We start from the raw sequence: 9,816 nt of genomic DNA on the forward strand, positions 1-9,816 counted from the left end.
GACAGAAGGGGCCTAGCTGTACTGCGAACTGCTTTTCTCTCTTCGAGAATGTTTACGATGTCAAAATGCACGAACTTCGTGTTAAATGCAAGGATGATCACGATGCAGCATCTAACTTGAACGTTACTTATTAATTGGGAACGCATCTTGAGTGCGCACCAGAGAGAGAGAGAGAGATAGACTGGCAGGTTCCAGGTGTCATTGTTGATATCCCCTTTTAATATATGAAACTTATAACTGCTTGTAACAACTTAATATTATGCATAGTGGGCTATTGTTAATATTGTGGCATCATATAGCACAAACAAAGTTTATGGATTAGCCTTATATCTTACAAGAGCATGAGTGACCTTAAAGTGACAATGCACCATATAGCTCAAGTTCAACAGCATACAATTAGCAGCATTTCTTAACATTTCTAACTTTATAAATATATATATATATGTATATATATATTTTTTTTTTTGGGGGGGGGTCGCAAATCAAATATGGCAACCCTACTTGGGCGTGTAGTGGTGGTCGATTCTCTAAATTGAGGGTTTGCGGTGGGGTGAGGAGCATCTAGGCAACAATCATTTACTTGCCCCGCACACCCACGATTGCTGAAATAAGACATGGTAAACGTGTTTTACTTAAGAAGTTGCCTTTTCAGTCCTCAGTAGGCGGAAGTACGAAAGTATCCAAATGTTTCTCTCTTGCTCGTCGTCTTCAACGTATCTTTGGAAACTCAATGAGCGAGAGAGGGGTTGGCATTCAGTGCGCAGAGGGAGGATGCTTAATGCGAGAGGCAGTCAGTGAGCAGAGGGAGGATGCTTAATGCGAGAGGCATTCAGTGCGCAGAGGGAGGATGCTTAATGCGAGAGGCAGTCAGTGCGCAGGATTGAGATGACCGTCACTTCTCCGCTAAACGCGCTGCTGTTGCGCACATAAGTAATGCCGCTACAAAGTAGCATGTAAGATGTTGTAATACTGTGTAGGCTACACGTTGACTGTTATCGGATATAAGGCATAATCCAAAGGCGCATCAAAGATCATACTGAATGGCGATCTGCGTTTCATAGATTTATTCACATCGAAGCTTCTTAAAATGGATGGGAAAACGACTGGCACCGACCTTGATGTTTCGAGAGAAAGAAAGGGTCCTGTGACCGACGGTAAATTAATACCTTAAAATATTCTAACTGCATGCGTGTTCATGATAAATTAATCGCCTATTTCTAGGTTTCGGTATAGGCTACACATTCTAACCGTTCCTCATGTGTTCACTTCAGCATATATATTTCTCCCATGATGGGTAGGTTATGGGATGAGTAGGCCTAATAAACTTTAAATAATTTTTAAAAGTAGGGTTAGGCTACTGTTGTACAGGCGGTGGCTCTCAAACTATCATCATCTTGAAGTTCTGCATCTGAGATCTGTTTCTGCAACAATCTTTGTAGAATACAGAAGAACATTGAAAAGTTCTGGGGCCTTAAACTGTGTGCACTGAGCTCAACTCTGTGGAGAACTGAAAACTCTCAGGTATAAGAACGATCAGTGGTATAAAAATTATCAGTGGTAGGCCTATGTGAACTATCAGGTATAAGAACGATCAGTGGTATAAAAACTATCAGTGGTATATGAACTATCAGTGGTATATGAACTATAGAACTATCAGTGGTATAAGAACTATCAGTGATATGAACTATCAGATAAGAACTATCAGTGGTATAAGAATTATCAGTGGTATAAGACACATAGGCTGCATGAAATGAGAGGATGGTACCCTATTCTGACATGGCAAGGCAGTAGCCATGATGTCAACATTGGGGGGGACCAAATCTGTGGTGCGGTGTGAATTTCAATAACAGAATTTCAATTCACATTTCCTGCCATGCAAAAATATTATTAAAATCACAAACAAGTCATTAGTTAAGTCAGTCAATTAGGATATACCAAACTTTTGACGGACATAGGCACGGATGGATTATGAACCTCTGGGCATAGATGCAAAAAAAACCCTCCCCTGTTAAGATAGGGGCGCCCTGGGGCATATTTCCCCGGAAGACTTAAAAAAAATGACCCTTTATATTATGACGACTTGTGAGTTTTGTGGAAATAGAAGAGAAGGGCGGAGAAGCAACTTCACACAGTCTTAGGCTTCAGGGCCCCCTGAGCTCTTGGGCCCAGTAGGTCCATTCAATAATCCATCCCTGGATATAGACCTGTGGTATGACTCCATTTGTCTCCAAAATGTATAATTTAAAAGAAAATACAAACTAGAGTATCTTTGATAACCTCTATATTACACCGAATGCTTACTCATAGGTTTGGACCTATAGCCCAATAATATTTTGTATTTTGATTTTATTATTCTGGCAGCAAATCACACAATTTTAAGGTAGTTTGAAAGGGATGGGATTCAAGATAGGCTAGCATACTAAGTCAGGTCCCTCTTCTGTCTGACTCACCTCAAGTTACCCTATGCATTATAGGCTGGTTTCTGACAGAAATTACGTTTTGTGTTAACATGTAGAAACACAGCCTTTATTTAGTGACTGGAGGTGGAAATTCCTTTCTTTGGTTATTGTCCGCGATTCACATTAACTGTAGGCTATCACCGCCATTGTAAAAGTTTTTTCAACTTTTGTGCCGTCGCCACATTTGAGTGCTACGTTTTGCCTACGTGGATGCGCGATTGAGCGCGAATCTAAATGTAACATGCAAGATGCAACAACCATTTCTAAGAGGCTTATAAACCGGTTCATTTCTGACATTACTACTAGCACAAATTCAAATCAAACACTTTCGCTTTTTCACTTTCGCTATCATTGCGAGAAAATAGGCTACAATATGGAATTGTTTCAAAGTTCCCTTTGAGTCTGATCAGCTTCAAAAATGAATGGGGTTTCCTTAGACAGTGCTACACCTTTCCAACAAGTTTTGTGAGAATTGTAACGGTATCTTTTGCGATATTGTTGACAGGGAGCAGGAAGCTTTTGATAGCGCACGCCTCAAACGATAAACGCAAAACCTCCAGGACAAACCACTCACAGTGTAGGCTACTCTCTCTGAAACCATCAACAGGTCATTAATTTGTACGTTATTTACGTTTGATTGCATTTCAGATGGCGGGACTTGTTGGTTTCTGTAATAGCCTATAGCGTTTTTTTCTTTATTTATTTTATGTCCGAATATTGGGGGGGACATTTTGGTCACGTCTGAATAAGTCTATGGTGACTACGGCCCTGTGACATGGCATCAATCAAGATAATCCGTATTTAAGGGGGGTAACATTACTGCAATGACAGACAGTTATATCATCTCAACAAAGAGCACACAAGCTTTTTCCAACTTTTTGTCTTTGTTTGTCTCAGAGTTTGAAAAAGGGCTTTTAGAATGGAACCCTGACGCTATAGCAATCTCCCAATCGATCTGGGTCATTAGGCGCCTCTCCAACCACTCTCAGGTGTGGCCCACCGGGGCGTGCGCTCTAATGTGTCCTCAGTAATCACGGCACTGGACCAGGGACCCTGTGGAGCATTTTATTGATCCCTTTTAGCTCTCTGATCCCTTTTAGCTCTCTGATCCCTTTTAGCTCTCTGATCCCGACAAAGAAAGGGGATAGAAGAACATGGAACAAAGCACATGGAACAAAGCACGGATCCCCTCAAAGAATCCCCAGAATCCCCAGGCCTTATTCAATATGTAAAACATTTCAGTGTAGCAAACTGATGCCTTGGATGAACGAAAATGACTATAATTGCAGTATATCAAACCTACTTTTCCTGAGCAAAGTACTTTCAAAAGTTGTTTGTAATCAACTTAATACCTTCCTCAACGAAAACAGTATTCTCGAAAAATTCCAATCAGGTTTTAGATCAAATCACTGCACAGAAACGGCCCTAGTAAACAGTAAAAATAGTTAATGATCCCAGACTTTCTACCGAAACAAAGTCTCGATCCTTATTCTTCTAGATTTGAGTGCAGCATTCGACACCATTGATCATAACATTTTAATTCACCGCTTTGCGAAGTGGGTTGGTCTCTCTGATAATGTTTTAAACTGGTTTCAAACCTACATTACTGGCAGACTGTCAGTCGAGGGGATCACGTGTCTGTACAACATGACTTGCCCCTCAGTGTGGCCCAGGGAAGCTGTCTTGGTCCTCTGCTCCTCATATATGCTTCAACATCATAAGTCAGCATAATGTAAACTTCCACAGCTATGCAGACTACATAATTATATATTTCTGTGGAGCCAACAAACCCAGATGGCTTTGCTCCCTTCTTGCATGCTTAGCTTCCATTAATCAGTGGATGAGCAACATTTTTTAAAGCTAAATGACGATAAAACAGAGATACTTTTAGTTGGACCAAAATCAAAGCGAGACATTGTTCTTAGTAACCTTGGGAACCTGGCACACCAGGTCAAAAGTAACAGGTGTCATCTTAGATACAGAGTTAAGCTTTAAGCCCCATATCAGTAAAGTTACCCAGACAGCTTATTTCCACCTGAGAAACATTGCCAAAGTGCAGCCTTTTTTAACACAAGATGCAAAAGATGAGATATTAATCCACGCCTTTATCACTAGTAGGTTAGACTAGGCTACTGCAATGCACTTTTTACTGGTCTCCCAAAAAAGCATATAAAGAAATTGGAACTCATACAGAACTCTGCTGCTAGTCTTATAACACCAATTAGAGGGACCACATCACCCCTGTGTTAGCTGAACTGCACTGGCTCCCTGTTTCCTATAATTGATTTTAAGGTTCTGTTAAAGGTGCTCTAAGCGATGCCACGTTTTTAGGCAAAAACATTTTGTCACTTACTGCAAACATCACCTAACCAACCGCTAGCTGTCTGTGTCCTGAATACACTGTAAAACAAACGTGATCTCTGTAGACAGCCCAGGCTCCAAAAACAGCATCAAAAACAACCTGGGCAAACCTAGCCCATGAAAACACAACAAACTGTTCCAGCAAATCACAGACAAGATGCGCATTTAGGAGTTTCAATTGCACGGGAGCAGCACGGGAGGGAGGGGGAGGAAGTAGCGAGCTAGCCCTCTGTTGTGTTTGAAAGTCAACAGAAGTGACGTTACCCAGCATCACGTAGAGCACCTTTAATTACTTACAAAGCTCTAAATGGCATAGCCCCTTCATATATCTCTGAGCAAATGAACCTTAGATCTTTCAATGCTAATCTTTTAATTGTGCCCAAAGTGCTCCACAAGCAAAGCGGAGAAGCTTTTATCCATTATGCACCGAAGCTATGAAACACCCTGCCTCTGTAAATCAAACAGGCAAATTCTGTAAACATCTGAAAACATACCTGTATATGAGAGCTTTAGAGAGCTGCCTGTGTCCTGAACACACTGTAAAAAAAACACGCTCTGTGGAGGCTCCAAAAACAGCCACAAAACAACTTTGGCAAACCTTGCCCATAAAAACATAAACTGTTCCAGCAAATCACCGACGAGATGCGCGTTTACGAAAGTTTCAATTGCACAGGAGGGAGGGGGAGGGAGTAACGAGTTAGCTCTCTGTTTTGTTTGAACGTCAACAGAAGTGACGTTACCCAACATCATTTAGAGTGCCTTTAAAGTGTAATTCCAGCGAAAATTGACCCAAGGGTGTTTTTCTGCATTAAAACACATCAAATAAGCCGTGGAGACAGTATTTTTCGTTGATCAACCACTACATCGCTTGCTCCGGTACGCTACAGCCCCAAATCGCAAACAGTGGATTAGCTAGGGCCTACGCTTTCAATTCAAAGAAAGGGAATACGAATACCGAACAAAGTAGCCTACGTATCTGACTGTAGCCAATCAGAGAACACCCAGGCCTTAGTGTTCTGGTGGTAAGACTTTTCAACATGTAGAACACTTCTGTGTTCTGTGTTCTATGTACCATGCACTGTCCACGTGGCGATGTGGGCTCAGTGTGTGGGCATGTGTGTGGGCTCAGTGTGTGGGCTCAGTGTGTGGGCATGTGTGTGGGCTCAGTGTGTGGGCATGTGTGTGGGCTCAGTGTGTGGGCTCAGTGTGTGGGCATGTGTGCTCTGCAGGCCTGAAGAGTGGTCATCGTGAGGAGGTTGTGGTCAGCGGTATCAGGAGGCTGAGCACCATATCTGAGAAGGACGCTGACGTTTCGTCCCTGGACGGCGTGGGAAACCAGTGGGCAGGTTCCAGCTCCTCTCTCCTCTCGTCAGACAAACACCTCCTCAGCAGCGACTTCACCTCTTTTGAGTCCAACATGCCTGATTCTGGAGGTGAGTTTGGGTTGCCGTGTTATCTCATGCAGTGGATAAAACGTTTACTGGTTTGTTTATGGAATAGAAACTACAGCAGAAGCAAACTGGTATTCCGTGGAGAAGGTTTAAGGCTCATGCTATGCTATTATATCAATCAGTCTGCAGAATAAATAATCCTTTAAATGATTTCTTTGTCAACTACTGTTACAGACATCCACGGCTAGGACATCAGGCTACCATTTGATTCACGTTGTAGATAGTTTTGATTGCCAATGGCCTTGTTAATCTCAAATCATGACAACGTGATACACTGATACATGAATTAATATAATAAAGATCACAAGAATGACATTTCCAATTCCTCATTTAAACCACTGGAGTGTAATGTTTTAAGAGAGAAGATGTGTCTACATTCACATTGAAGTAAAGATTTATCTTTATTCATATAAAAATATGAAGATGTCTTGAATGTAAACTTTTTGTCCCTCTGTGTCCTTGGTTGCTTTGAACTTGACTGACGCACCAAAAGAACCAAACAGAAGGTTCAGCTCAACCTTGTGCACCTTTGACTGGCCTGGTCACCAGCATGACCATCTTACACCAGCTGTATCCCACATGACAGGCTGGTCACACCAGCATGACCAGCTTCCTCAGTTGGTCACACCAGCATGTCCAGCTGGTGGCCCAACTTGCTGGTCTTTGCTGGTGTAGCTGGTTGGGCCACCAGGTGGACATGCTGGCATGACCAACTGAGGAAGCTGGTCATGATGGTGTGACCAGCCTGTCATGTGGGATACAGCTAGTGCAAGATGGTCATGCTGGTGACCAGCCTGTCAAGCTTGACGTTGTTGGTCATGCTGGTTTGCTAGAATGACTGACATAAGCTGGAATGGCCAGTTAAACCAGCAATGTAGACCAGCAACACCAACTAAAATTACCAGCTTGAGGTGGTACAACAAGTAAAACCAGTTGAATCACCATCGTAAACTGGACAAACCAGTTGAAGGTATGTTTTCGCAAGAGATTTGCTGGTCTAGCTGGTCAACCATCATAGGGTGGTCAAACAAGCTGGTCAACCAGCAAGCCACCTTAAGCTGATCAGGCTGATTTTTTCAGCAGGGTGGTTTTCATTTTCTTCAAATCAGTACAGTCGTACCGTAACCCCTGCAGACATCTCTGGGGTCTTGTGTTGTCATTTCTTTGTGTTGTCAGTACTTCGTGTTGTCAGTTTGTTTTCACAGTTCTCATTGCTTGCGTCCCTCTGAACCATCTCAGTCATCAAATATTTGTATGGATTCGCCTTGAATTATTTATGAGCTGGAAATGATGGCAAATGCTTTCTGAAAGGAGACTGTGTGTGTAGAGAAGGCTAATATAGCCGAGAATAGATATTACACTTTTATAGCCTGGGATTTAATAATAATAATAATAATAATAATAATAACTTGGTTTTATATAGCGCCTTTCAAGTAACCCAAGGTGGCTTTACAAAAGGAGATAGGGCAGGGGAATAGAGAGAAGAGAGGAGGGGGTAGAAGTGGGGTTGGGGGGCAGGGTGGTTAAGGACCATAGGCCTCAGTGAATAATTGTGATTTTAGGTGCTTTTTGAACGTAGCCAGTGTGGAGGCTTGGCGGATATGGAGAGGTAGACTGTTCCAAAGGGTGGGGGCAGCAACACAGAAGGCTCTGTCACCAAAAGTCCGTAGCCTGGAACGGGGGATGACAAGCGGGTCCTTGCCAGAGGACCTCAGGGACCTTGGCTGGCTGGGATGAGTAGCTTACTTTATTACTTTATTGACAAATAATACTGGGTTGTTTATTAGAGTTGGTTAATTTGCAAATGTATAAATTGAGAGGGCATTACCTGACCTGTGTGTCTGGGCCATCTGTGATGTTTGAGAGCAGCCCTGCCTCATCTGTCTGTCTGTGCAGCCTTCATTCCTCCTGGTCAGCAGCAGCTCTTAACACGGCAGTGTTGTCCATTTGTCTCTGGGATGTCTCCATACAACTTCTCTGCCTGCTAGAACACAATTACAAGCCCCCAGAGATGGCCTGTCCATAATAGCTCTGGCGTGTGTTCATCCACATTAGCCTGCGTTGCCCTGCTGCCTGCTCTCCTGTCCTGGGTGGTAGCTACGCTGCTGATGTGATTGAGGGTGAGTGGAGTGGACACTCGTGGCAGCTCACTCTCACCGCCCGGCATGGCTAATAACTGACCACTTCTCACCGCCCTGCATGGGTAATAACTGACCACTTCTGTTTCAAGCTTCATATTTCAAAAAAACAATTATGTCCATAATGACAAGCGCAATCACTTATCTGGCGGAAGCGAAAGGTGATTACTTGAATTCTATATGTGGAAATGACTTCAGTGATGTGGAGGTGCTTTTAGGCTAAGTAGTACATCTAAAAACATTTAGGTCAGCTGTCATTTTGAGCATCTGAAAGAACTTCATTGTTTATTGTTACCTCTGGTTTGTCTGAAGGTCTGATTGTCTCTCTCGCTCATCTCTCTCTCTGTCTCTCATCTCTCTGTCATTGTTTCTCATCTCTCTCTCTCTCATCTCTGTCTCTCATCTCTCTGTCATTGTTTCTCATCTCTCCCTCCCTCTCATCCCTCTCTCATTTCTCTCTCTCTCATCTCTCTGTCTCTCATCTCTCTGTCATTGTTTCTCATCTCTCCCTCCCTCTCTCATCTCTCTCTCTCTCAGATGATTGTGCGTCTCTCCTGTTGGCGTGTCTTCACTGCCGCTTCTCTGAGCTGCTGAGTCTGATCCCAGAGGCCTGTGAGCGCAGTGTGATGCGCTGCTGTCCCTCCTGTGGGTACTACCGGGCGTCCAAAGAGCCCTCGCGCGCCAACGACTGCTGCAGCTGCAACATGAGCTGCGACTGCGGTCTGCTCGACTCGTGCCAAGAGACCAGCGAGCTGATCGAGCTGGCCATGGAGATATCAGAGGTGTGCTATCGCTGAGGGAGGCCACTCCGCCGTGGACAAAGTGAATTAGAGGAGTGCTGGTCTAACCAGAGAGCAGGGGAAGCCTTTTGATGCTGTTGACACATGAGAGCAGCTTCATCCGTCTGGGATGGAGGAAGTAGCCCACTTGAGTAAGACTGAGTATGTCCAACTGTGAATGGTCCACCTGGAGACCAGCTGTTTGGAAGAGACATGGGACTGTATGGATAAGAATAGGACAATTGGCCAGTCAAGTATGTTGATACAGTGCGTATCCTCTCACTCTTTCTTTGCTCATCTCAGAGATCCTCTCTAATGACGTGTCCCAGTGCTGCAGCTCTCAGCTGTGGCATTTTCTTCCTGCTGCTCCATTTCCACAGCAAGGTGCCCGTGTGCATTAGGCTAATGCAGACACGCTATGGCTATGCATTGTTTATGAATGCCTTTGCACTGTTTGTGATCAATACAGCATGCCTCTTTAATAAATCCCATTATATGACGTGCATAATGTATGGATTTCACATGTTGATCTTATTCAGTATCAATCAGAGTTCAAAGATCTGATGTTCATATCTGTAATCTGGGAATACCGTTAAATTATGAATGGATGATAAGAGCCAGTTTTCCT

The 9,816-nt window shown here is 43.5% G+C and overlaps 1 protein-coding gene across 1 annotated transcript; it reads left to right on the plus strand.

Annotated features, from left to right (window-relative positions):
- The first annotated feature begins 1,081 nt into the window (after window positions 1–1,081).
- LOC143115341 (myoD family inhibitor domain-containing protein 2-like) lies at window positions 1,082–9,206 on the plus strand. The gene is made up of 3 exons (XM_076277310.1): window positions 1,082–1,154; window positions 6,050–6,253; window positions 8,947–9,206. The coding sequence occupies exons 1-3, from the start codon at window positions 1,088–1,090 to the stop codon at window positions 9,204–9,206; spliced, it is 531 nt and encodes a 176-aa protein (XP_076133425.1). The 5' UTR covers window positions 1,082–1,087.
- Window positions 9,207–9,816: the final 610 nt, after the last annotated feature.

This window comes from Alosa pseudoharengus, unplaced genomic scaffold, assembly GCF_046254945.1.
Source record: "Alosa pseudoharengus isolate Yale_2024_CS ecotype anadromous, Long Island Sound unplaced genomic scaffold, YU_APseudo_1.1 YU_APseudo_1.1_scf_9, whole genome shotgun sequence".
In the NCBI taxonomy this organism is placed as follows: Eukaryota; Metazoa; Chordata; class Actinopteri; order Clupeiformes; family Clupeidae; genus Alosa; species Alosa pseudoharengus.

Excerpts from the sequence above, each read along its gene's own strand:
- LOC143115341 (XM_076277310.1), top strand. The coding sequence starts at position 1,088 with ATGGATGGGAAAACGACTGGCACCGACCTTGATGTTTCGAGAGAAAGA. Across the intron at positions 1,155-6,049 it reads AAAGGGTCCTGTGACCGACG|GCCTGAAGAGTGGTCATCGT; the intron begins GTAAATTAATAC and ends TGTGCTCTGCAG. Across the intron at positions 6,254-8,946 it reads CAACATGCCTGATTCTGGAG|ATGATTGTGCGTCTCTCCTG; the intron begins GTGAGTTTGGGT and ends TCTCTCTCTCAG.